General features: G+C 47.5%; 1 protein-coding gene across 4 annotated transcripts in view; it reads left to right on the top strand.

The window, feature by feature from the left end:
• DTNB (dystrobrevin beta) overlaps positions 1 to 26,959 on the top strand; it is a 232,044-nt gene extending 205,085 nt beyond the window's left edge. For 3 of the 4 annotated variants that reach the window (XM_021697735.2, XM_021697732.2, XM_044918861.1), the window contains 5 exons: positions 17,036 to 17,195; positions 18,011 to 18,100; positions 21,347 to 21,400; positions 24,716 to 24,748; positions 26,657 to 26,712. In XM_021697735.2, the coding sequence (XP_021553410.1) occupies positions 17,036 to 17,195; positions 18,011 to 18,100; positions 21,347 to 21,400; positions 24,716 to 24,720 (309 nt within the window). In that variant the 3' untranslated portion in view covers positions 24,721 to 24,748; positions 26,657 to 26,712. Of the gene's footprint in view, positions 1 to 17,035; positions 17,196 to 18,010; positions 18,101 to 21,346; positions 21,401 to 24,715; positions 24,749 to 26,656 lie in introns of all 4 variants that reach the window. The other variant, XM_021697733.1, reaches the window with a different exon arrangement.
• Positions 26,960 to 27,330: the final 371 nt, after the last annotated feature.

Below are 27,330 nucleotides of genomic sequence, written 5' to 3'. Positions count from 1 at the left end.
CCCATGAGTTCGAGCCCCATGTTGGGGGTAGAAATTACTTAAAAAAATAAAAATATTTAAAAAGCTGACTTGAGCAGATAAGGGATTAAATAACATGCTCACTTCAGTGACTGTGCTTCTGTGTGAGATCATCATCCCCTTGAAGTTGGCAAAATAAGCTAGACCTGGACCACTGAAGCTTGCCCCTAATGAACTGCTTGTTTGTATGTCTTGGGCATTCTCCATGGCCATGGTCCTGTGTTCATGACCTTGTCCTCACACTCTTATAGGACCACCCATGGCATGAATTGGTACAAACTGTTTTTTTTCCTCATCTTTCTCCACAACGGTGTAGGTAAGACATTCTGTTCTGTGGATATAGGTTTAAATATCCTCTGTTTACATCACAGGTTTAAACTGGACCCACCCAAGGCTCAGCTCTGAGGCTCAAATTTGAACTGAATGGCTTTATATAATTGAACAACATTTTTAACACCTAGACATATAAAGCTTTAGAACTAGCGCCTCTGTTTTAGTCTCTCTCATTACTGAGTGAGGCACAAAAGTATTTAGCACAGAGCTAAGTTGTAACTTTCTTCCTTCCTGGGTTCTGACTGGTATAGTTTAATTTTTTCCCTATCAAAATGTATTACCCTATATGGGTAATAAAATAATCGTGAGAGACTTGTACAATGAAGGATTTACTAGACAGGCTTCTCCAAATTGGCTCTATAAATCCATTATAGAGAACTTTTCATGTAGTCTGCCTTCTTGCTTCTTTCCTCTTTAGGGATTATTCTGGCTTTGGGGGGATCTGAGAGGAATGGGTAATGACTGTGGCTTAGCCACTCTCGTGCTATGGGCCTGCCTTCAGCCTCAGCCACTTCCCCACTACTGTGAATGACATCAGTACCTCAGCTGATAATTCTTGTGTCTTTCCTCTTTCCCTCCCTCCCTCCTTCCCTTCTCTTTTCTCAGATCCAAGGGTTATAATTAAGGGCAGAACTGCCTGGCTATTTCAGATAAGACTACACTGAGTGACTCTTCAACCCACAATATACCCTACAGTTTAACAGGCTCAGGAATTAGATTGTATCAGTTGAGTCAGGGTTAATCAGGCCCACGATAATCATCAGACTGTAATTAAAGGACTTTGCCTTTCTTACTACTCCATCCCCAGTCACTAGCCTGGTGCCTGCCACACAGCAGATACTCAATAAATAGTTGCTGAATGAAAACCAGTATTAACCAGATCGACAAGATTTTGAGTAAAAATGGGCAGTGTGAATTCATAAGTTTATTAATTATAAGGGACATAACTGCTTCGACTACCTATAGCAGTCACTTTGCTCAAGGTACTACTGTATAATAGGTCTACACATTCAGGAGACTAAATCATGGCTCAGAAAAGCCCTTAATAAAAAGGTATCAGAAAAAGGAATCTCAGGGTTGCCAAAAGACTAGGAACACCAAGCTAATATATTAGTTATTAACTCTATTTTTTTTCTGTCTAAAGAACAGATACTGATTATGTAGAATAAAATCATCCTCTTTTTTTTAATACAGATAATCTATAAGATGGGGGATATCTATAGTTATTTGTATCACTTGGAAATATTCTGAGCTTTGCTTTGTAGAAACCCAGTGCCTGCAGCCTGGCTATGGGATTCACCAGCATGTTACAAAGGAGCTCACTGAGGTAACAACAGACTGCCTGAGTAATGAGTAATGCTGGTCATGGTGTTTACTACCATTCGTGCCCTTGAGCTGTAGGCTCCTCCGGTCCTAGTGTGGAGAGATTTCAGATGTATGAATTCATTCTAGTTACATCTCAGTGTTCCATTTTCCCCAGGGACTCCATTTACCATAAAATTTTACTGCTGGATTGCTAACACCAAATAAAATGAGCTATCCAAGGCAAGGGGTAAAGTTTTTTCATGAAAGATGTTTCCTTGAACATTTCTCTGAATTCTCCTATTAGAAGTCATTACCTTTTATATGTAGATCAACATCAGGCTTAAGGACTCTAACTTTAGATAGTAACATATAAGGATAGGGGGCTCCCATGGAGGTGGCCCTGATCCAAATTAGTAGTATGGTAATGGTCCAGAGAACTGTAGGTGGGACTCTGAAAATTATGTAATTAGAGGAATCTTGGGGATTCCACTAAGAGAGAATTGTCATACTTGGAACCTTTCTTTTTACTTCAGTAAGTTGGGATATCAAGTGGGATCTTGCCCCATGCCCTTTCTGATTTCCAGAATCAGACGGATAACCCACTACAACTGCACTAAAGAAAGAACGGTGTGGGCTGGCTCCTTAGAAGCCTACGTCTCTGATCTGGCTCCCCCAAATATGCCTCAGAGGAAGACCACTCAATATTTAGTTAGCTATGGTTTGATCCATGAGGACTCTAACAAACCTCATGAATATTAACTTTGTAAGTTTAAGAGAAAGTACTTTAAAAAAAAAAAAACTCTACACAACAACAAATAAAAACTCCTTTGTCCATTAAAGAGATTATTGGTCAACCCCCGGATGTGCTCATGGACCATTTCCCCTCTTGCCTCACTTAACCTTTGGACACAATCTCACTGGGAAGTGATTCAGATTCACATGCCTCTAAGTCTTCTGGACTCTTGGACCCCACCATACTCTGAAATAGAAGCCTGAGTCTACTTCTACCTGAAGGCAAAGAATTGCCATTCATTTATTTATTCAGCAGTGTCTTACTATATTTGTTCAAGGCAGTGAACTTGGCCTTTTGGAGGCTAACAAGAGAAATCCTACACAAATACCACAAATAGTACGAACATTATTTCATTGTTGGCATGATACCTTAAATACAGAAACACAAGCCAGGTCAGTGATATCCTGAGCCGTAGGTACCACTGCTGTCCCCCTAAGTTTGCAAACTCCACAGATGTCTTTTGGTAAATAAAGATCAGTGTGGTGTAGTATATGACTTTGCCACAAACCTTTAGCCTGGGTCCCAGTCCTAGTCTGTCTAGACTATCTGATGTGCTGACTGCACAGAGATGGCCTTGTGAGAGTCTGCCAAGTGGGCTCATTCATCAGTCTTGGCTCCTGTACTCACTATGGGAATCTGGTACGTTGTTGTTTAATTTTTATTCAGTTTTTTCCCAAGAAGAGGAAATATCATTACAATATTAAAAATAAGTATTTGTATTTCACTCCCCAAAACTCCTTGAACACCTGCCAGGAGTTTACAGTCTGAGGATATAGGGGAGAAATCACTTTGAGTCTTTGCAGCATCCCCAGGATTTTTCATCCCCCTCATCAATGACAGACTGAGAGATTTCCTGCTTTTTTATTTCCCTTCTGTACTATATTTCTGTCTTTTCCTCTCTTGGCCAGAATGCATACAACATGTGAAAACTATCCTCCAAGGTCTCCAGGAAAATTCTCTACACACCAAGCTAGAGAAATTGTCCTTCTGCTGGAAGACTGTTAAATCCCTGGGACACACCGTCTCACCTAGAATACTCCAGTCTGAGTCTCAGCAAAACATCAACAGAAAAGAATAAGTAAAAGATGACTTTTCTAGGTTCTGAGCCTGAGGACCTGGGAAAATGATGGGTACACTGAAGAAGTGAAAAGGGGAGATGATCTGGGGCAAGAAAGGGACTTTGACCTGATTTTGAACATGGCGAATTCCAAAGATTAGGCAGGCAGTCAAGCTTTTTCTCTGGTCTGCTATATATTTGGGGATATGCAACTGGAATTTCAGTGGAAGTACATGGCTAGCATTGTAGATTTGGAAGTCTTCAACATAAAATTAGGGTTGAAACCATAAACATGAGCCTTAGGGAAAAACCATAGTAGAGAAAAGGAAGAAAGAGGAGGTGGGAGGGGTAGGATTGTGGGTTCTTGCGAAAGCTCAGAAAGTTTCAAGAGGGAGAAAGTTAGTAAGACAATAAAATAAGGAAATCCTTGGATTTGACAATCAGTAAGTTATCAGCAGCCCTGGAAAGAAAATTTTCAGTAGAGTAGTAGAGTATTGACAGCTCTGAAAAATAGGCTTTGTTTTGTCCAACCCCCATCCCCCTTTGGTTTCAACCAATGAAGGAGAAGGAACTAAATCTTCTATCTGCCTTACTGAATTATCTGTGAGTGGATTGCTCTTCTGACTCCTAGAACCTTCTTGACAAAACCTCACTTCTTTAATATCTGAAGGTGTGCGTTGTCTTTACAGACATGTTTCCTCATCTGTAAACTTCAGCCCTTTGATCCTTCCATCCCCGATACCAGTCGGTATATTGCGGAAAGACTATAAACCAAGAAGGGTCTACCGAAAACCAACTGGATTCATTAGACTGGTGTCTCCTTTTGTGACTTTGAAACCCTCTGCCTCCCCTTCATTGTCTAGGCTTTCTTTCAATAACCAGCTCCTCCCTCAGTGTTGCCTCATGCCAACCTTCTACCTCCCACTTTTCCAGACAATAGAAAGCATCCTAAGAAAACATCAGCTGCTCCCATGAAGGCCTCTCCTTCAGCTTACCTCTGGGATTCTTGGGCTTCCACAGAAGGAGAGGAATCCCTAGTGCTCTCTTTCTGTTAGACCTCACCCCAGCATCCTCTCTCAGCTTGGGATTGGATCTATGACTCTTCACTTTGAGAGCATCCGTAGGCATTTCATCAAATCCTGATGCTGTACCAGTCTCTGGGGTTGTCTAGCTGATCTCAGGCTGGTTCTGATGTTCCCATATTAACCATAATGCCAAGGTAGGGAGCTTTCCGGCTCAGAGTCCTTAACTGAAATGAACGTCTGCTTAGTTTCAGCTAAAAGAAGCATGTTATAAAGGGTACAGTAGACTTTTGCACTCTTCTCCATTTGCTGCCAATCATAATCTGGCAAGTGGAATCACTGTCATTTGGCACTGGAGTACAAATGCCCTGTGCTTTAAAAGAAAGGTGGTGGGGTGGGGAGAAGGGAGGAGGGAGGGAGGTGGAAGGAGGAAGAGAGAGAAAGAGAAGAAAAGAAGAAGTGTGTTTTATAAAATCGGAGGCAACGCAGAGAGACAGTTAACTGCAGCTAATATGGTACCTTTAATAAGGTTTCGTGCCAACTCACCACTGCTGTACGAGCTGGCTAACTATAAATCCTTCAGTACTTTTATCTATTTTTTTTTTTATAAATCCTTCAGTACTTTTATTATTATGTGTGTTTGTTAATTTAAATATACATATCATTCACTATCTATTCATTGTTTTCACATTTCAAATTTCAGCTCCTGTAGTTAACCAACTCAGACCTCAGAAAACCAAGAGAGAGTCTAGCAGACTCTGAGGCCTATAGCTGCCACCGCCCTGGGACATCTTCCAAATGTGCAGAAGATGTGAGAGTTTATTCTTGGGCCCCTTGAAGGTCCCAAGCTAACCTGAGGCTCTGGGTGACCTGCCCTTCCTTCCACAGCAGCCCACCACCTGGGAGAAGAAGACTGTCTCACCCTCAGCCAGGTTCCTCATCCTTAGCACCATGGAATTGTGGGCCAGATAACTCTTTAGGGGGGGCCATTGGGAGGTTGACCTATGCATTGTAGGGTGTTCAGCAGCATCCTTGACCTCCACCTACTAAATTCTAGTGGTAGCCCCTGCCTGCCCAGCAGGTCCTAGCAGATGAAATTATCCCCAGTTAAGAAGCACTGCCCTGAGCCCAGAGAGCCTTGCTCCAGGACACCAGCCTGAGCCCCAAGGCATTCTCAGAATCCCTGAGGCTGAGGCTTAGATACGGACTGGATGGTGGATGCTTTCCAGGCGTGTTCCCCAAAAATCACTCCTCTGTCCGCGCACCCTCTCCAGGCTTCTGCTCCTCTGTGCGCTTGCTTTTTTTCTCTGAAAGCTTGCTTGTGTCTCTCCTTCCCATTCGTACCACCTTTCTTCATTCCAGCCTCCATCATCTGTCCCCTGGTCTGTCGGAAGAGCCTCCACATGGGTCCTGTCTCTGGCTGCTTAGTCCTCCTTCACGTTGCCCCAGAGCCAGGTTCCTAGACACACATGGCACTGGCCATGCCGTGGTCTCTTCAGGAACCTTCCCTAGCTCCCTAGCTCCCTAGCTCCCTAGCTCCCTGTGCCGCAGCCCCCAGCAGGGCTCAACAAGCATTTTATTAAAGGCTTAGACAATGAATATTTTAGGCTTGGTAAACCAAATCAGAAATATTATGTAGGTACTTATATAACCACTTAAAATGTAACCGTTTCAAAATGTGAAAACCATTCTTAGCTCATGGACTGTAAAAAACAGGCAGTGGTGAGCTGGATTTGGCCATGGGCTGCAGTTTGCCCATCTCTGGCCTAGTAAATAAACTAGGTGACTATTTAAGGCCCTGGATGATGGTGGCCCACACTCCTCTTTCCTACCACCTCTCTTCGTGCTTCCTACATCCTAGCCACCCCCCTCCTTACCCTCGCGTGCAGCCACCTCTCCCAGGCTAGCGCCCTGTGTGTGTATGCCCTTTCCTCACCTGGATTGCCCTTCCCAAGCCTTTTCTGCCGATTGAAATTATACCCCTCAAGATACTCTCAGATGCCACCTCTTCTGTGAAACCTTACCCCGTTCCAGAAGGTCAGAGTTGCACTCTGTGTAAAGAGTTACATTCCGTGCTTTCCCTTTGGGCCTCCACTAAGGCACGGCTTTCACCCTCCCTTGTATGCTAATTGCACACATGCCTCACCACCCCAGGGGACTGTGAGCCTGCTGGGAGTGGAGACTTTGCCCCTTTGTAACCCCCCAGCACCTTTCAAAGTAGAATAATGGCAGGTAGGATTCTATTGAGCCGGTGTGAAGCATTTCATGTTTATCCACACCAGCCTGTAAAGATATTACCCATTTTGCATATGAAGAATCTGAGATGTGGAAAGGTTAAGTAAGTTACCCAAGATCACACTGCTAGTAAATGGCAAAGCTGGCATCCAAACTAGGTCTCACTAACTGTAAAGCCTGGACTCTAACCACTGTGTTATATACAGCAGGGACTCAGCAAAGAATGGTGGTGTTGAATAGGGTGCCATACCTCACCATACAAGTTTGACATTCTGTAAGTAGCATTTAAATTTGATTCATTGAATTTTAAAATATCACGGATAGGTTCTGGCTGCCTGCCTGATCACTGATTTAGTTGTCTGAATAAGGACCATGCTCTCCTGGCAGTCTGTTCTCTATTTGTTTCTAAGAATGCAATCTGAGTGTTTGGTATTCATTTTATAGGGATTTTCCCCTCAATGGGGTCTCCGATCATTTCACCGAGAAATGACTTTAAAATCCTGCAATGAGAGCTAATGGAATACCATTTTCAAGTAGAGCTGGACAAACTAGGAGAAACAAACAGAAAGAGGGTAATCTGGTCTTAGAATTTATGAGCTTCCCTATCTGAAAGTTTAAATTTCAACTTCTGTTGATCTTTGGGTTTATGATGAGTTTTAGTAGGTTGTTCTTTGTCTCTGGAACTTAGTATGTGTTCCTCCTTCTACTAAGAAAGATAGCTAGACACTTGCCTCCCACCCCCCGAAGCCTCGAGGGAAGCTTCATCTTCTGCATAATTTAGTTTGACTTGGTTAGGGACAGAATCATGAAGATTGAGAACCATAACCTGCTTCTGCCCATTGCCAATCCTGTGATCATAAACCCCCAGCAGTGCTCCGGTCACTGTTTCCCATCTAGCAGCGGACCCCACAGGCCACCCCAGCGAGGGACAGGCTCTGTGTAAGCCTGAGTTTCCCGGAGTGATGTGGGAACAAATGGGTGCCAGCCCTCTGCGGAGGGACCTCATGGCAGACTTTTTGGTGGTGCCATCCTACCCTTCCAGCAGACCCACACACGTGTACGTTCGTGGTATTTGTAGCGGAAAGAAAAAAGATCATAAAACCGTTCAGCTCTTCTCTCTGGTGTTGAGAAGCAAAATGTACCTTTAAAACCTATCAGCTTGCAGATAGCACCTTTGCTGAGCTGGGAAGGTCTCCAGGCGTGTTCTCTAGCTCTTTTGAACTCATCCCAAAGGGAAGCACGGCCCCTTCTTTGCTCACTGCCAGGGGCATGTCTTTCTCGTCTCCTCCACCTCACTCTCTCCTGTCTGCTCACTTCTATCCCTGGTGCCCTGTGAGGCAGTTCTTTCCAAGCCTGCAGCAGGACGGGCGGCGCGGCCTCCTCTCTCCTCTCACTTCCACATTTGATGAGGTGGCTGCATTTTCCTAGCGGAGCTGCCACCAACACCAGTTGGAAATAGGATGTGGGCTCTGGTTTACCTTTTCTTGAAGGAAAAAAAATCCATGCAAAGTCCGTTCTTTATACATCCCATTTCTCTCTGCGGTCAGAGCTGCCTCACCTAAATTTCAGACTTAACAACTCCTTTCCCTCAGTGTTGTTTTTTTGTGTGTTTTGTTGTTGTTGTTTTTCTGAGGGGGCCTCTGAAAATCGGCAGCAAAGAGGCCAGTTTGTTTAATTTAAATACACTGCAGCAAAATGAAGGTAATTGTCCACAAAGGCCATCTGCTACCTGGCAGGTATCCATGAGTCAGAGAGAGAGAGAGAGAGAGAGAGACTGAAGTGTCTCCCTCTGTTACCGTGATAACAGTGTAGTTCAGAGTTTCAGGTGGGGCTGTGTGTGCGTGTGTGTGCGTGTGCGTGTGTGTGTGTGTGCGCGCAGAGGGTACAGTTATCAATGCTCCACAGAGGGCAATAACTCCAAATCAGGCTTTTTGCCACGAACCACTCTGGGCTTGATTACCTGATTGTAATGTGTACTAAGGAGATAGGAATAAATTCATACCTCTTCCATGAAGAAAAAGAAGGGAGGGAGATAGTATTTATGGAGCCCCTACTGTGTGCCAAGCACCATGCCGGGGATGTTTAAACACAGCTGAGCATGGTGCAAATCATTCGGCTAAAGACAGTGGCTTTCTCCCTTTGTAGCCGCCTCTCTCTGCCACAGCCTGTGGGCTCCTGTCTCTGCTCACAGTGTCCTCACGTCACCTCTCTGGCATTCTCTGTACCTGCTTTGGCTCCAGTATTAGATTTGTGTCATAGACAAGAGACTAAGTCATAATCACTGTACTCTCCTTTCTCACATTTCTCACCTTCATTGGAAATTAATTGTCCTGTTGAAGATCATGGTTAGCTTCAGTTGTGAGAGGTCTCAAACTAATCCATGTTCCTTCTACCCTATTAACACTATGCTATGCCTTGGATTCTCCTAGCAGTTTGAGGCAATTAGAAGACCCAGGTACTAGTCTTAGCCTTTCTGCTCATTTATTTGGAACCCCCTGACCTCACTAGGCCTCAGCCTCTTCAAATATGAAACGAGTGTTGGACTAAAAAAAGAGGCTATTTTCTTGGGGTCATGAACATTCTGAAATTATAAGCCTAATTTCTGAGTCCTTTTCTTAGAATGTGATACCTCGTTTTCTCAGGTTCTCCGAGTCCTTGCCAATTTAGAAGTGAAGAGCCAGCCGACCAAAGAGCTTCTCAGATTGTAACATTTTTCCAGCTCTGTATTTCCAGCAGAATTGTTTCTAGCTACAAGGGACCTCAGTATTCAGAGAACCTGAGTTACAGGGCATTTATTGTGTTGAGTTATTGGTGACTGGCCCGTGCCGCATTCAAGCCTTTGTTATAGGTTGTATTACAACAAGGTCCCACTGTCCTTGTATCAGGAAGCCTTCAAACACCAAGTAGCATTTTGTAGACCTTCCCTAGCTTCCCCAGGCTAATTGACCCATCCTGGCAGCTCCAACCAGTGGCGCAAGAGTGTTTTATACCCTCATTGGACAGCTTATCCCCATCCCCAGGAGCCACCTGACTAGTTCTTCCACCTTTACTGATTTCTGCGTGATTCTCAGGTTCCCCATAAGCTCAAGGTTCCAGCCGTGATGTGGCCCCCAGCCTCCTCCTCTAGAAAACCATTCTAGAATTTGGTTTTGTGGTGGGTGGAGTGCTTGGCATTCTTCACAGGGAGGTCCTGCCTGGCTGAATGTAAAACCCAATCTGTGCTTTTGAGACAAGGTAAAATTTCACAGTGTAGTGCTCCAGCTTGATTTTGAGTGTATCTGTCTGGCCCAGACCTACTGAGGGCAGAGAATGAACAGACCCTAACCAGGATCATCGGTGACTGTCAGCATGCCCAGAGTGCTGCTCGAGCTCTGTGTGCTCTCTACACTCCAGCCTGTGGTCATATAACTGGAAGGACCCTATTGAAACTCTGTCTGTCTTGAGCCAGCCCCTTCCTTGTTACAGTCACCTGCTCCCTGCACCTCCTCACAGGCTTCATTTGCATGAGCCTAAATGGGCAGCATCTCTGGTACTGACTCCACTCGCGAGAAGGGTAGGTTAGATAGAGAACACGCCATGCTGAGAACCCTCAGAGCATCCTTCACTGACAGCGTGATTGTGACCAAAGCAAAGCCATGATGACTTGACATTTTCGAGATGAGGTAACTTGGCAAAAGTTACAGAATCATAGAATTTTAAACCTGAAAAGTACTTCAGAGATCATCTACTTGATGCCACTCAGTTTATAAATGAGAAGACTGCACCTCAGGAAAATTAAAATGCATGTGCTGTACAGTCCAAAGAAAATCCCAGGTCTCCCGACATGTAGGCCATGCCCTTCCCGCTGAGCTACACCACATATGTGTCCACCCCAAAGCAGTGGAGAGAGCTAGGATTCCATCTCTGAGCCTGCAGCTTTCCCTCCTCTTCCCAGTCATGGAATTTGTGGCAGAGAATCGTCTCCAGGGCCTGTGATTATTGACAAAGCTGTTACTATTGTCCAGCATCAGGACAAGCTCATTTACTCGGGAACTGAGGCACGTTCCCCAAGCAGGTAAAATGTTTTTTGATTATATATCTTTGCCTCTATTCTCATCCATAGTCCTCTTTCCCTGGGTCTCTGACCTTTCACGAGGGCCTCTGGGCTTGGTCTCTCATATTCCAAAAGCCTCCCTCCCATTCCTTCTCAATCAAATGTCCTTCAGATGGGACTGCCCCAGTAATGTATGAAGAAGAAAATCAGCCTGAGCATATGAGTTACCTATTGCTGTGCAACAACTTACCCCAAAACCTACTGGCTTCTTAGAACAAATGTTTATCACCTCACAGCTTCTCTGGGCCTAGAGTCCAGGTGAGGGCAAGCTGAGGGTCAGGGTCTCTTACAAGGCTACAGGCATCTCAAGGCTCAACAACTCACATGGTTGTTGGCAGGATTCTTCGTCAGCTGCTGGACTGAGGGCCTCCACTCAATGCCAGCTGGTGGCTGGAGGCTGCCTCAGTTCCCTGTCACGTGGGCCTCTCCACAGGGCAGCTCACAAGATGGCAGCTGGCTTCATTAGACTGAACAAACAGGAGGGAGAAAGAGAGTATATGGGCAAGACGTAAGTCACAGTCGTTTCTAAGCTGATCTCAGAAGTTACATCCCATTCACCTGGCTCAGGAGCCACCGTCCCTGCGCCCAGCCTGTATTCCGGGGGAGGGGATTACACAGGAGTGTGACAGCGGGGGCAAGGGCATTGGAGGCCGTCTCAGAGCTCTGCCCGCCGCATTTACTCATCCAGTTAAGCATCTCACACAAAGCTTTATCGATGACTGATAGATTTAGTGCTCCCTGGAGATTATTGCCTGCTCTGGCTACGTTCCCACTTTCCATTACTGAAGAAAAAGGGTCAGAAATGTGATATACCTCATTGTCATTTAACAAACATTTATCAAGCATTTACATGTGCTAAGCACAATGGTAAGGAGATAAAATTTGAGAGGTGAGGTTAATGCTGTTCAGAGTTCTGGGGCGCATAGCAGGAAGACCTGATCTGACCCTAGAGGACGGAACACTGAAGCAAACACCTAGAGGAGCAGCAGGAGCTAGTCCGACCACGCTGGAGGGCTCAGAGCTTCTGGCAGAGAGGCCTTCAGGCAAGGGCCAGCCGAGTCTATCTATAGATTGGAGCAACTGTCACCTGTCCTTTCACTTTCTGAGCCAGCCAGTGGCAGTCACGGACATCCCTGCGCTAACGTTTACCTCCTCCGAGACCCACCCTAGTCTCTAGGCCTTCCTGAAGCCACAGCCTCGGGCCTGAATGAAGTGTGTGCATATCAATTGGCTGTGGTTTGTGCCTCTCCCATGCCAGTTGTGATTTATTGACCTACCTACCAGGATGCCAAACTGGTGTTGCTCTGCTGGAGCCAGAATTCACAGAGGGCTCTGGACAGTTCATCCTACAATTGTTGTAATCCAATGTGGCCCTAAAGCCAAGGGCTGGTGCTTGACATCTTTTGGGGAAAATGGTGCCTTCCCAGCAGCCTTCACCTTTCTCTTAATGCTGCTCTGAACAAAGACAGCTTCTGGAGTCTGTTCTTCATCTTCCTCAGAAAGCACATCCTGGGCACTGATCCCAGGAAGAGGGCCTGATTATTTTGAAGCCAATGGTGGGCAGTAGTTTCATTTCCTGATTCTAGAGCTTCAGCCCCGGGCATCCCTTCAGCCTCATCTCCTGTCATCATTTTCCTATTAAAATACTTGCAGAGGTTCAGTTTCATGTTCTTAAAAAGCAACCTAGTCATTCATCTCGGGTCTTACGACTCTAACATTCAGACCTCGGGCAGTGGTGCCTGGCCCACATCTCACTGAGGGAGCTTTATTGAATAGTTGCCACATGCTTGATGCTGGGTCGGCCCTCTGCGGGGATGACAGACAACTGTCACACAGTGAAATGAGTGTGACTTTCACAGGCCACATACTCAGATAAGCAAAAAAGGAATCTTTAACAGGACTTCATGTCCCTCTTGAGTGCTCACTGTCTGAGCTGGGCACAGTCTGGACATTTCCAGGCAAACTCTGAAGAGACTCAGCCCAGATTCTTATCCCCCTTCCTGCACCTGAGATGGGTGCTATGCCTTGGGGGACTAGTGCTGGGTGCTGTGGCACCAGGGGAGGAGTGTCCAGGCCTCCAACTTGATCTGTGCTGAGGCAGCCATGTCCTTTGCTTGTGGCCTGGCCTGGTTCACACAGGCAGCGCTCCTCGCCCTGCAACTGAGGCAGCTGAATTCATAGGCTCCCCGAGCAGCCAAGGGGCACACGTGATCTCAGTGAGACTCTCACTCCTCCGTGACTGAGAGACAACTTTAGGCTTGTTGCCTTTGCAGCTGGAAAACCATCGGCTCCTGGGGTGTGTGAGGTCCTTCCTTGATACTGTCCAAGCAACCGGGGCAATGATCTTGACTCTGTGCTCCTCAGCTCTTGGAGGCCCAAGAAAGACCCTGGCTTTGCCAGTGTCCACTACTTGTGATCTCCTGTGTCCCAAATTCTGCTGGCTCATAGGACTTAACTGCAAAGCCAGGCCACTGCATGGACTTTCTTGCTTTTCTACAGATTCTCTTACCTCTCTCCCACCTTCATTATCTTGTTTGGATTGGGGCTGGAACTGCCGGATCTGGCTGTTCAAAAGCACTTTCCAAACCAGAGTGAATTTTATACTTTATTATTTGCCCCCCCCTCCCCCAAAAATGGCCAGAAAAGCAGGGCATGATAAAAAGAAAAGAAAAGCAGGGCATGATGGCAATTATAGGCTAAAAGGTGGAGGTAGTTCCCCAAAATACAATGGTTAATATGTGATAATGTTATCTAACCAAAACAGGATTCCTGAGATGTTGGGAAGAAAAATATATACCCTGAAAAGATTAATAATAAATGTTTTATAAGCACTGAGAAAAAGAAATAGAACATGTTTGTCAATGGAAAATTATTATAAAAGTTAAACAATAGCAAAAATAGCAAAAAGAGACTTCTTAGTATTGCATTGTATGGATAAACCACATTCTGTCAATTCATTCACCAATCAACTTTTGGTTATTTCCACTTTTGTCCTATTAAACTGTAGCTAATGAACATTTGTATATAAGTTTTGGGTGGGCATGTGTTTTCATTTCTCTTGGGCACATACTCAAGAGTCAGGTTGCTGGGTTATATGGTAGGTTTATGTTTACCATTTTAAAAAGCTACCAAACTGTTTTCCAGTGTGGTTGTAGCATTTTACAGTCCCATCAGCAATGTACGCGAGTTCCGGTTTTCCCACGTCTGTTAGTCTTTTTGAGTGTAGCTATTTCAGTAGATAAGTGGTATCTTATTCAATTGTAAAAGTGTAATTTCAATTTTCACTTCCCTATTGGCTCCTCATGTTGAGCATTTGTCCTGTGATTATTAGCCCATTTGTACATCATCTTCAGTGAACTATCTATTCAGATCTTTGCCTGTTTTGTAGTTGGGTTATCTTATTATTCAGCTGTAAGAGTTCTTTTTATGTTCTGGACACAAGTTTGTTTGTTTAGTTCTTTTTTTTTCATTTCCGCTTTCTTGACATATAAACTTGTAAGATATTTAAAGCGTATATTGGGTGCTCGCTTCGGCAGCACATATACTAAAGCGTATATTGGGGTGACTTGGTACACACATATATGGTGAAAGGATTCTATCTAGGTAGCTAATATATCCATCACCTCACATATTTATCTTTATGTATGAAAACTTTGAAGTTTTACTCTCTCAGCCAATTTCAGCTATACAGTAGTGTTATCAACTATAGTCAACATGTTTTACATTACATCCTCACACCTTATTTATCTTACAGCTGAAAGTTTGAACCTCTCCCTATTCCCCCAACCCTCAGCCCCAACTACTTTTCTACTCAATTTTGACCCTTTCGTTTCCACATATAAGTGAGACAATGCAGTACTTGTCTTTCTCTTTCTGGCTTATTTCACTTAACATAATGCCCTCAAGGTCCATCCATATTGTTGCAAACAGCGGGACATTCTTTCTAATGGTTGAATAATATTCCATTGTACATATATACCACCTCTTGTTTGGCCATTTATCTGTGATGGACACTTAGGTTGTTTCCATATCTTAGCTACCGTGAATAATGCTGCAGTGAACATGGGAGTGTAGATATTTCTTCTAGATCCTGTTTTCATTTTCTTTCAATCTTTTGAAGAACTTCTATACTGTTTTCTGTAGTGACTGCACCAGTTTACCTTCCCACCAGTAGTACACAGGGGTTTCCTTTTCTCCATGTTTTCACCAATATGTATCTCTTATCTTTTTGATAACCATCCTCACAGGTGTGAAGTGATATCTCATTGTGGTTTTGATTTGCGTTTCCCTGATGATTCATGATTTTGAGCACCTTTTCGTATACATGTTGGCCATTTGTCTATCTTCTTTGGAAAAATGCCTGGTTCCTCTGTCCTTTTTTTTTTTTTTTTTTTTTTTAAAGTTTTTTTTTTTTATTAGAGAGAGAGAGCACAAGCACGGGGAATGGGAAAGGGAGAAGCTCCCTGCTGAGCAAGGAGCCCGATGCAGGACTTGATCCTGGGACCCTGGGATCATGACCTGAGCTGAAGGCAGACACTTAACCAACTCAGCCACCCAGGCACCCCTCTTCCGTCCATTTTTAAATTAGATTGTTTTTGTTTCTGCTGTTGGGTTGTATTAATTCATTATATATTTCATTTTTTAAAGATTTTTTTTTTTTTTTTTTTGGCAGAGATAGAGACAGCAGGAGAGGGAACACAAGCAGGGGGAGTGAGAGAGGGAGAAGCAGGCCTCCCGCCGAGCAGGGAGCCCGATGCGGGGCTCGATCCCAGGACCCTGGGATCATGACCTGAGCCGAAGGCAGTCGCTTAACCAACTGAGCCACCCAGGCGCCCCGAATTCATTATATATTTAGATGTTAACTCCTTATCATATGTACGATTTTGTCCCATTTGGTAGGTTGCTTTTCATTTTGTTGATGGTTTTCTCACTGTACAGAAGCTTTTTACTTCTGATGTAATCCCGCTAGTTTATTTTTGTTGCCTTTGCTTTTAGTGTCAAATTCAAAAAATCATTATAAAGACCCACAATTTTATATCAGATGTAATGTACAAATATGTTTTCCCAGTCTGTGACTTATCTTTTTATTTTTCTTAGTGGTATCTTTTTTATAATAGTTTTATTGAGATATAATTCACATACTAAATACAATTCACCATTTTAAAGCCTAAAATACAGTTGTTTTTACTATATTCAGGGAATTGTGCAACAATCACCACAGTCAACTTTAGAACATTTCATCACCTTCTGAAAGAATCCCACACTCATTAGCACTCACTCCTGATCTCTCCAAGGCCCCTACCCCCAGGCAACCACTAATCTACTTTCTGTCTCTATGGATTTGCCTATTGTGGACATTTCATATAAATGTAATCAAACAATATTTGGTCTTTTGTAACTGGCTTATTTCATTTAGTATATCTTCAGGGTTTGTCCGTGTTGTAGCATGTATCCGTACTTCATTTCTTTATTTGCCAAATCCTATTCGTGGACCACTGAATAATGGTGGGGATGTTAGGGGTGACCTTGCTGACCTCCTACACAGTCAGAAATCTGTGTATAACTTTTGACTCCCCCAAAACTTAACCACTAATAGCCTACTGTTGATCAGAAGCCTTACCCATAAAATAGTCCGTTAACACGTATTTTGTGATATATGTATTATATGTATTCTTACAATAAAGTGAGCCAGAGAAAAGAAAATGTTGAAGAAAATCATAAAGAAAATACATTTACAGTTGTGAGCTATTCATAAGTTATTGTGAGGGTCAAATGCGATAATGTACACAACTGTGTTTGCAGACAAAAATGAAAGATGTTTGTGTATCATTTCCCAACTGCGTGGCCCCAACCCCACTCAGATCCTGGACCCCGCTACTCTGCTCAGTCTACCTGCAAGGCCCCCCCTCTCCATACTAGCCTCTACTTTCCCTCCCACTTTTAGTTCTATTCTCTCTCCTCCTCCCTCTCCCCTCTTCCTTTCTTTTTTTCCTTTTCTTCTTCTCTGCAGTCCTGGAGGCAGCCTGACTCCTTCCTTTCAAATGTGATTGTGCAGTGCACTGCCCCACTGAACTGTAGCTGCCTCGGCGGGCTTAGGTTGACTGAGAAAAAGGACTTTCTGCTTCCTCCAAGAGGTAAGATACCTGAGATAACATGTTTTATCTCTTTGATTCTCCCAGGCTCAGGCCACAGGGTCACCACATACATCGCCCACTCACGGAGGTGGCCGCCCAATGCCCATGCCTGTCCGCTCCATGTCCGCTGGCTCCACCCCCACCCACTGCCCACAGGACCCACTGAGCGGAGTCGGGGGAGACATGCAGGAGGCATTTGCGCAAGGTGAGATTCGGGAGCAAAATATAATGGAGAGCTAGAGGGGTTTGGCAACATGGACAAGATTCCTACTGAGATTTTTCCAGTTTCTTTTTTTGTGTGTGTGCTTACTTTCAATGATCAGATTTTCATATACAGTATAAATAAGTCAAGTGGTTGGTCCTTTCTCATTAGATGGGCTGGGCTCCCAACGGGAGGTCAACAGGCTTTGTATGTTTGTGAAGACCAGGCCTCCGGGGCTTCTGTGCTCTTTTTTCTGGGTTTGGGGAAGTGACTTGTCCTTTGGGCTTTGCCTCCTCCTCCTCAGGAGGAATTGGATGGAACAATTCCTGAAGTTGTGCTTTGCCTGGAAAATCTTTAGAGCAAGTAAGAGGAGGAAGAGTGGAACTCTAAATAGGACCTTGCTGGAGGCCCACTGGGCACAGGATTGCCACGACTCTCTGAGGAGCTAGCGGCCAGCTGCGTGGTAGAGGTGGGGGCAGACGCTGCGGCCAAGGAGTCTCGGTAGGGTGGAGACAGAACAGGACGGTGGAGCTGCTGTAGAGCAACATCCTGCCTCAGGCCATCTGGGAGCCGTGTTGGTTCTGGAATCCAACTCTCTCGAATGCGGCTAAGAAGCGTGCAGCTGACAGGGTCCTACTACGCAGGTAGAGAAGAAGAGGGGGGAGAACGAGGCCTTGGGTGCCTCGTGGCCCCGACGTGCCAAGGAGCGGGTGGAGGTGCCCGGCGCCGTGCGCGGGGCCTGACGGACCGAGGCGTGCGCTCGCTCGCTTCTCCACGCCCACCCACCTGGCATCGCCGTCTGCTCTGACTGTCCTCAGGTACGAGGAGAAACCTCCGCAATGACCTGCTGGTGGCCGCTGACTCCATCACCAACACCATGTCATCCCTGGTGAAGGAGCTCCACTCAGGTGAAGCCCAGAGCTCCCGCCCGGCCCCACACCCTGCTCCCTCGCCCACCGCCGTAGAACGTGCGGCCGCAGCCCGCGCTGCTTCAGCTCCACGCTCCGTCTTCCCGCCGTCTAGGAACGGCCCGGACGGCGTCCCCCAGGGAGCCTCTGTCCCGCGCGTGTTCACTCACACGTGTTCACACACACACGCCCACACGTTCTGTTTCTCTCAAGGCCGGCCCTGTAGAACAAGTGCAGTCCAGCATCTCCACGCGCATGCAGTCAGCCCCGTCCCCCCACTCCCCGGGCTGCCCTCCCCCACCCTCCATCCACAGCCGCTCTTTCCCCAGGGCTGCTCGGCGCCTCACTCGGAAGCTTTCCTGGATGACTGGAACCGAATCAGCCACAAAAGCTTCTGGACTTTCTCCCAGCTGTCTTTCTGCTCTCTCCTATTTGATTTGGTCTTGAAACCCTATTCTCTCCTTTTGTCCGTGACTAGGCTCTGATCTCACGTGAAGTTCGTGACCTGCATCTGTCGCTCTTGACCCCTCTGTTCAGTAGTACGTGTGGCTCCTTCTTCAGTCTCTCCCGCACCTAGCTCTTTCAGTGACTTCCCGGAGACTCTTACCTTATTGTTCCCCTTATATAAAACCCAGGAAAGAGAGAAGTAACAAAAGGCCATTCCCATATTGTCATATTTTCAAGAATCCCCATGACTCCCTTGGTTTTGTAACTGCCAGGTATTTACTAATTTGTTTACAGTGGTCAGATTCCCATGTTCCATATTAGACAGACGGGTTCCCTTCCTAAGTGCTACGGATGGCCCTCTGTTGTTTCTTTTCAGCTAATGGAGGATTTTTAAATACCCTGGAGTAGCTTAACAAGGTTATTAAAAACGTAAAGCAGGTTTTCCATGGGCTGTTCAAACACATCCACTGAAATCATCAGTCCCCTCCCTGAGGACAGGGAAGCCTGGGTATGTCCTCAGACCTTTGAAGGAGAAAGCATACGCCTGTGACTGGCCCGCGGTTCCCTCTCAAATCTGCTGATTTCCACTTAGAATAAATGCGTGGCCCAGGTTGGTTTTTCCGTGGCAGTTAAGATGCTGGTTGTCCCTCGCAGGGAGTGTGAAGGTGATGCTGCCTCCATTCTGGTACCATTTCTCAATCCTTGTCAGAAGCTGTCCTCTCCATAAACACACATAGAAGAGGTGACTGCCTTTGAGATGATTTCACAGGTGATTAGCAAGTCCCTTCCCTGATATAGTTTCCCACAGAAGCCAGAAATCCCACTTTTAGAGGGAATTTCAGGCCATGGAGGTTAATCACACTGGGCCTCCCGACCACTTACTAGGATTTGGGCAAGACCAGTAGCTCGTGAGCTCATCACACTAGGAGGAGAGGTAACTGGACACTGTTAAACACACAGCACCCAGAGACCAAATAGCTTCACAAAACGTAAAAGGTTATAAGCAATCTCTCATGGCAGGAAAGGATGGTTTTAACACAATTCTGTGATGTATTTGGAAGGTACCTCAGAGATCACATTGTCAAGTCCCCTTTAGAAAGGCAGTGATTATCAGAAAAGCGATTGCCTGAAGTTGTGCATCTTGAAGGGGCAAAGGCCAGTCCTAGAACTCAGGTGCCAAGGACACACAGCCAGTGTTCCCGCTGCCACAGCGCCCTTCTGTCTGCACAGGACCGGAGGTCAGGTTTGCGGGCCCACAAGGGCCCCTTTCACTGATGCTCTGCTCTCAGGCCCTGAAGTCCACGGGTAGGTGTGGACTAAGTCCGCACGTGACACTGCATCCTTACAGAGTGCAGAACTAGACACCCTTTACATGTGAGGCTGCCAGTTTCCCAGTGAATGGAAGAGGCTCACCCAGCACCCACGCATGTTTACTATCACTGTTGGGGTTTGTGTTAGGATGAGGTGAGATATTCAGATTGTCTTTAAATATTTCCCATGCCATGTGCACATACTATTTATAGCCATAGCTTCTCCTCCTCATCTTTTTTTTTTTTTTTTTTTTAAAGATTTTTTTTTTTTGACAGAGAGAGAAACAGGGAGAGAGGGAACACAAGCGGGGGGAGCGGGAGAGGGAGAAGCAGGCTTCCCGCGGAGCAGGGAGCCCGATGCGGGGCTCGATCCCAGGACCCTGAGATCATGACCCGGGCCGAAGGCAGACGCTTAACGACTGAGCCACCCAGGCGCCCCTCCTCCTCATCTTTTTAAAGATATTTTCACAAATAATAGAATCTTAGGGTTGGAAAAGATCCTAGAAGTCATTTAATCCAGCTTGCTGCCCAATATAAAAGTCCTCTGTTTGAATATTTCCAGTGAGCTCATTCATGACCAGCTCCCATCACAGTGAAGTTCTTCCTTATCAGGGAGCCAAAATTTGCCTTTCTGTAAGCAATTTATCCTCATCGCATCCTCTGAAGCTACCCAGAGTAAGTTCAGGCCCTCCCATGTCTATTAATTTAGCCTTTCAAGTATTTGATGGCAGGTAACACGACTGTCCCCAAGCCTTCTCTTGAAGGCGACCGTTCACTGTTCCTTCAGCCACTCTTAATGTGACATGGTTTTCACTTCACCATTATGCTTGCCCACGCTAGGATGTGGCCAAGAGCTTCAAGGCCCCAGTTCAAAGTGAGTTCCCAGAGTTGAGCACACTTCTCCCTATCACAGGGGACCTGCTCCCTGCAGAGCACAGTGAACTGTGACCTCCCTGAGCGAGGGCCCTGGGAAGGCAACCTGAGAGGGCATTAGCTTTTTCCACGCAGCCACTTTGCTGTTCAGTCATTTTAAGTTTGTTGTCAGCTAAAACTTCTAGTTTTTGGTTCTTTTCTCTTAACAGAAGCTGGTGTTAATCTAGGTATTCCCCACCATGTACTTTGACAGTTGCTTTCTTGAACCTGAATGCCAGATACTCGGTGTAGATGTGGTCACCTTAGGGAAAGCAGGCATTGAGAAAAAGCAGCGACCCCCACCCCAGTCACCAGGGAAGCCAGCCACAGAGCCCGTAGCAGGATGGGTGACCTCAGCCTGTGCTGCCCCTAGGGGCTCAGAGCTCATGCGTAAAGAGTGGTAGCATGTGCACCATGCATGGGGCAGGCTAGGTGGGTGTCAGCACCCTTGGAGGCCTATGACCGTAAGCCTTTAGCTAGGGCTTCATCCCAAGCCTGCTAAGTCATTCCCTTCACCCTCGTCCTATGCTTGTGCCATGCTGAAGGGTCACTGGCCGCCTTGGACTTGTTTTCACAGCAGAGGAAGGTGCAGAGGAAGAAGAGGAGAAGCAGCAGAATGGGAAAGACAGAGGTAAAGGCAGCTCGCAGGACCCCTAGTTTGAGTGGGAGGCAGAGCTGCACAGCCCCTGAGGGAACCCTCCCCCATTTCGTTTCTGCTTTTCTTCCTGCTGCCAGTTTCCCCAAAGCTTTCAGATCCCCACAGTGCCTTCGGCCTGCTTTTCCCAACTGACCATCAAAGAGTTGGTGGCGTCTGGCGATCAACAAAAGCCTCCTGATTTCCTAATACTATGATAGATGGTTCAGACATAGGAAGTAGATACCAGGAAAGCACACAACATGACCCTTTGCCTCCAGGAGTTTATAATATAGTTAGGGAGGCAAGACAGAGATATGCAAAATAAATAGGAGATAAAATGAAGTGGCAGGAAAAGTTAATCATCAAACTTTGAGTGTGTGATTACAAATACAAGAAGGGTTTCTGGAAAGGAAGAGATTATTGTGGGCAGAATAGCTAAATGGTTTTGTGACCTCAACAGAGGAATTAAAAGCAATAAAGAAAGGTATCGGTAGAGGAGAGTAATGCCTTCCTAGTTTTATTGTATATAAAACCTGCTTAATAACTTGTTATGTACAAAGAGCTGTGCTAAATGATGTCCACGTATTAGCTAATTAACACTTAACAACCCTGGGAGATATATAATGATGTCCCGATTTTACCAGTGAGAAAATAAGCTCTTTGAGCTGGGTCTTTCTGACTCTACACTCCACACTCTTCATCTTCATGTGTCTGTGTTATGCTGAACGCATAACATTTGAGAGTTAGCTGTTATTTCTGTCCTATATTAATATGTCTATTTCTGGATTCCTCCAAAACATAAGCTCCACAAGGTGGAGATTTGGGTCTCTTTTGTTCAGGATGTATCCCCAGTGTCCAGAACAGTGCCCGGCACAGAGTGGGGTATCAGTAAATGAACAAATACAGGGAAAGAAGCCAGGGGATGTGCTAAAGTGCTTTGTCAGGCAGAGAGTGGGAGCGGCCCTGAGGAGGCTGGGCTGTGGAAGGTGCGCCCACTCTCGCCACCTCTGCTGGATGCTCTGCACTGAGCACACCCTTTTGGTCTGAATTCATCGCCCACGAGGTAGGATTCAAGACAGGGCTCCGAGTGGTGAAATAACCTGCACGGGAAGTAGCTGTTAGAGCGGGATTCTGCCCGGGCCGCTAACACCAGCGCCCGTGCTTTCTTCTGAGTGGCAGGTAGACTAGGCAAGGGGAGAAAAGCTGTGAGGAAGGGTGGGAGGAAGTTGAGTGGGAGCCGCAGGCAAAGAAGGTGCGATGGGGAAGGAGAAGCACCTGGGGATGAGGGTCTGCAGCACTGCTTGCCCGCAGGGGCTGGCATGGGTAAGAGAGGCAGGCCCCACCAGGACTCCGAGACTGCCAAGGAGGAGACTGGGAGGAGAGGAGAAACATATTCCAGGTGCCACAGTTGTCTGCGAGGCTGTGAGGAATTGAGGAGGACGACATATTTGGCATGGCCACCAAAATGTCACCAGTAGAGGTCAGCCATGTTGGAGACATCTAGCAGTACTATAGGGCATGGTAGAGACGACCGACTTTCTGGGCTGAGAGTGGACCAGGAAGAAGGCAGGAGGGTTGTCGTGCAAGAGGCAAAGAGGGGAGGAGATGCACAGAGATACGTTTACACTCCACAAACACGTGCTCTGGTCACACACGCACACACACACAACCCAACCAGATCCTGGCGTTCATGTGGAATGTTCTTGGCTGAAGACGTAACAGCTGCTGCTTTGGCCTCTCTTCCCTTTGACCCTTCCTTCCCCGTAGCTTTTCCCTTGGCTTCTCCTCAGCCTCCCTGCATTCCTTGCAGCACACGGACGGCGGCGCTGACCACGTGGGCCTTGCCCTGACTGTGGACTGCGGCCCCGGTCCTGCTTCAGGTCTGGGTGCGGGCTGCGTCTCACATGTGGATGGCCATGGCTTCCCTTGCCTGGTGCCTCCTGGTCTTGGGGGCCTCTGTCTGCACCCGTGTTCCCTGCCAGCCTCTCTCCTTTCTGCCACTCCTGCTCTCAGTGTCTCCCCATCTCTCTTCCAGTGCACACACCAACGTTTCTGTCTGTCCCTGAGAGACCTTGTGAGAGCACCTGAGTTTCTGTTTCTGTGGCTTTAGGTGCCATCCCAAGGGAAAGAGTGTTAAGAGTCAGGGTGAGACGTGGGTAGGGTTTTAAACAAATGTTTGACTCTCAGGTCCCAGGATGTATTTTTGTAGCTGCACCGTAGGGGGTATGTGGGTAGGGGTATAAGCCAAGTGTTTTTACAGAGGGACCTTACTGTCTGCCGTGGTCTGGGCATGAGATTTTACTGTAGACCAACACGGCAGTAACTGGTGTCACCAAGGCATTAGAGAGCAGTAACTACCAACCAGGGAGACAGGAGGTTTGCTTCTTTGGGGTTGAAATCATGCTGACCTCACATAAACACAACTTGGTCAGCACCCTGTCAGGCAGACATAGTCTGCTCACTGCAAAAACCGTAAGAACCAAATGGGCACTTCCGAAGAATTCATGACCAAGCTGGACTTCCTGACCACATTCACCCCTCCCTCAGCCCCCTCACTGCCCTCCCCTGGGGAATGCTTCTGCTCCACTGGCATGCCCTTCTGACTTTGCAGCCCCTCACTGCTCACCTGGAGTGCTGAATACTTGTAACCAAGACTACATAGATGAGACAGACTAATATATTACTTCAGAGCCCGAAATTCATCTCAGCCCCTCCAGAGCCTCATCTTGTGCTCCTTTGTCCTTCAGAATTGCCTCTCCAGAACCTGCCACCCACCGTGTTGGGAGCTGTAAATCCAGTTTGCATGCTCTGAGAACGCTGGTGCATGTCTGGTAGACTGACAGCAGGGGCCCTGTGTGAATTCTCAGGCTTTTGAGGGTGCAGGCAGTGTTCAAGATTTCAGGGTGAGCGGGAATGATTTAGTATTCCCAAGCGATATGCCTGCAGGCAGGAAATACTGCCTATATCAAAATTGAATTACTTCTCACCTTGGTCACTTTCAGAACCAAGGGATGGGCCTTGCCCCATGATGTAACTGCTCCCCAGATTTAGGGTGGCTTCATTTCCATGGTAGTACTATTATTCTCCTTCTCCTAAGAGATGTCTGTATCCAAGGCTGTTTTATGTTCGTGGCAGCTGCTGGTTGTAGGTAGCGTGACTCTCCCGGCCCTTTTCATTCCTGGTTGGGAAAAGTCAGCATACGGGGCAGAAAGGGGAGAGGCAAGTCTAGAAGCCCTTGCGTCCGTGGGGCGGCTGGTGAGGAGACGCTGGCCGTGACCTCTGTGTGTTGTTTGTGTTCGTGTTGTACAGGTTAGCAGAGGAGCTGGGACAGAGGGAGCGCAGGTGAGTACAGTGTTCTCTGCCCTCCCCACGGCCCCTTTCCCTTTGTAGCCAATGTCTTTGTCCCCCTCCTCCCTTGCCCTGGTCACACTTTCCAAGCCAGAGCTGTCCTAAAGGGTGGAGATTCAAGTTAAGGTTTTCCTTTAAAGAGCCCAGCCGCACCTGTTCCCTTTGGTGCAGCCCTGCCATCGTACCCTCTTGGCCCCTTTCCCGGGCTCTGACCCATCTTGCACTACACTGGGCCTGGCCTGGGCTTCAGGCATGGCTTGGTGGCCCGTGTGCCTGGATGTAGCTGGCAGGCTGAGAGCTGCTGGCTGAACCAGGCTCTGGGAGCAGGCGGCAGAGGCCGTCTGGCCACCTCTGCCACCTTGCTCCTGATGGCCCATGGCCACTGTCATTTCTCTCCAGGGGTCCAAACCACTGCCAGTGCCCCTGGGGTTCCGACACCCAGAGCTGTGACCTGCCCACAGACTGAATTTCCATCATGCAGGATCACCCTCACTGCGTAAGGCCGCCCGAGCCCCTTCCCATGGTGCCTGTCAACCCGCACTCTCTCACGTCCTAAAACGGTTAATGAAAGCACAGATTTCCCCAGAGGACAGTGCTCATTGCTTTAGGAATTAGTCTTCCGCACCTTTCCATCTAAGGACCTTAACTCCTCTCCCCCCCCAGTTCTGAGATGCTGCGGCTTTGGGGCCTGCTCACTAGAAAGAAGGGATGAAAATAATAGGACAACCAAGTCTGTTCAGGAGAAGAGTTCTTTCAAGGATAGATGTCTTTGGTTTGGCCATGAGATGTCTCTTTGTCGATCTTGCCTTCCCTCCCCTCCCGCACTAGTTGTGTGTAAGTCAGGCCGTGGTCCTCTGTTACAGATCTTCCAGGCAAAAGAGCCAGGGCTGCAGCCCCATAATCCCAAAAAAGGAACTTTCCCAGTCCCTTCCGAGGAGTCCCATCCTGGAGCAGCCTCCCAGCCTTTTCCTGATCGCCCGGCCCCCATCGGCACCAGGCCTGGAGGGGTTCTGTTCTGCTCCCGCTGCGGGGCCAGCTGTCTCTGAGCCCGCACTGACTCAGGGATGGTGCGAGCACACGAGCTGCAGAAATTCTTCCGCTGCCCTGGAAAGCTCAGGGCCTCCGGGGCTTGGGCTGGGCTCTACCTAATCTCACTGCACATTCAGGCAAGGCCCTTCCCAACAGCAGGCCTAGGCTGCCCCAGCCAAGGAGGCTGTCAGGATCTGACTTGCCCCTCAGGAGCCAGCCAGAGCCCCTCTCCCCGGGGCACAGAGGAACTGGGGGATAAGGAAAAGGCACGCTGGAGCCATCCGACCCCCCCTCTTCATGCAGATAAGGAAACGAAAACGGCCTGGGAGCTTGGTGCCAGAAGTAGACTGAGAGTGGCGTCTCCTGATGCTGTCCTCTGACCCTGTCGGGAGTTCCAAGAAACTCACTAGTAGTAGAGAGTCAGATGAAAAGCGTAAAAACTCAGGTGGCTCAGTTTCACAGACCCTTACATTTCTGCCCTCCTCCGGCCTGAGGCTAAGGCTGTCTTCCCTTCCACCCAGTATTTATAGGTACCTCTCCAAGCTCGGTGCCCTCCTCAGTCACAATCCTTCTTCCCAAAAAAACACCACATTCCAAACCTTGCACTGTGAACCCAGTTCTTTCTTCCTGGAAACATTTCCTGACCCTGTGACCTCAGCAACGACTGCAAAAACTCCAGGTGCCCCAGAAAAGAGAATACCCCTTTCCCTAAAAGGGGGCATGAGTGTTCTCAGTTCTTTGCATCTCCCGAGTTGAAAGGTAACCATCCCAACAGCCCCATCCCAGGACACTGTCTCGTCCCCAGCAGATGTTAGCATTGGCTTGCAGGCCCTCGGTAGTGCCCGTGAGTAACAGCGTGTCTGTCCTGCACAGGGGACATGCAGCAAGCTGGCGTTGACATGAGGAAGGCGAGGCCCTCCCCCAGAGGCGCATTCCAGTCCATCTTTCCGCTGCACACCTGGACCAGGCTTGTGGGCTGCCAGACGTCACTACCTGGCAGGGAGAGGGGAGCCCGAGCCAGTGGGAAGTGGGAGGGGCCGCCCGCTGCCGCCGCCGGTGGGCCTCCCCCTTGCGCAGTCCTGCATGAACTAGCATCTTCATCACTCCCCTCGGGCCACGGTCTCATCTCTGCAACAGGAATTTACCGGGAGGTTGAAAAGAGAAAAGAAACAGCACGAATCTCCTGTGTGTGTGACCTGATGGAGTTCTTGCCGGCACATGGGGTGCTCCCCAGGGTGGGGGCCCAAGTTTCCTTCCTACCTTTGACCTTTAAGAACCGACAAATTTTCTTCCCTGTACCGTGCAAAGACAGCTTCAGGCCTTGCTCAGTCTTACAGACATTCACACCCTGGCCACAGTGCTAAAAATAGCCTCCTTCCTTTCTCTCACACTGGTTAGGCTTCCGCCCGCCCCGTTTGATGCTGCTGCTCTGCAGCCTAGGCGGGAAGGGGGAGCAGAGCGCTCTGCACTGCAGCCCGGGACGGTTCCTCCTCTCCACCTGCGCCCCCAGCCCGCCTGCCTGTAAGACTGAGCAAGGCCTGAAGCTG

This window comes from Neomonachus schauinslandi, chromosome 10 (assembly GCF_002201575.2).
Source record: "Neomonachus schauinslandi chromosome 10, ASM220157v2, whole genome shotgun sequence".
Classification (NCBI taxonomy): domain Eukaryota; kingdom Metazoa; phylum Chordata; class Mammalia; order Carnivora; family Phocidae; genus Neomonachus; species Neomonachus schauinslandi.
The sequence above is the reverse complement of the archived record's forward strand: the minus strand, read 5'-3'. Positions and strand labels throughout refer to the sequence as shown.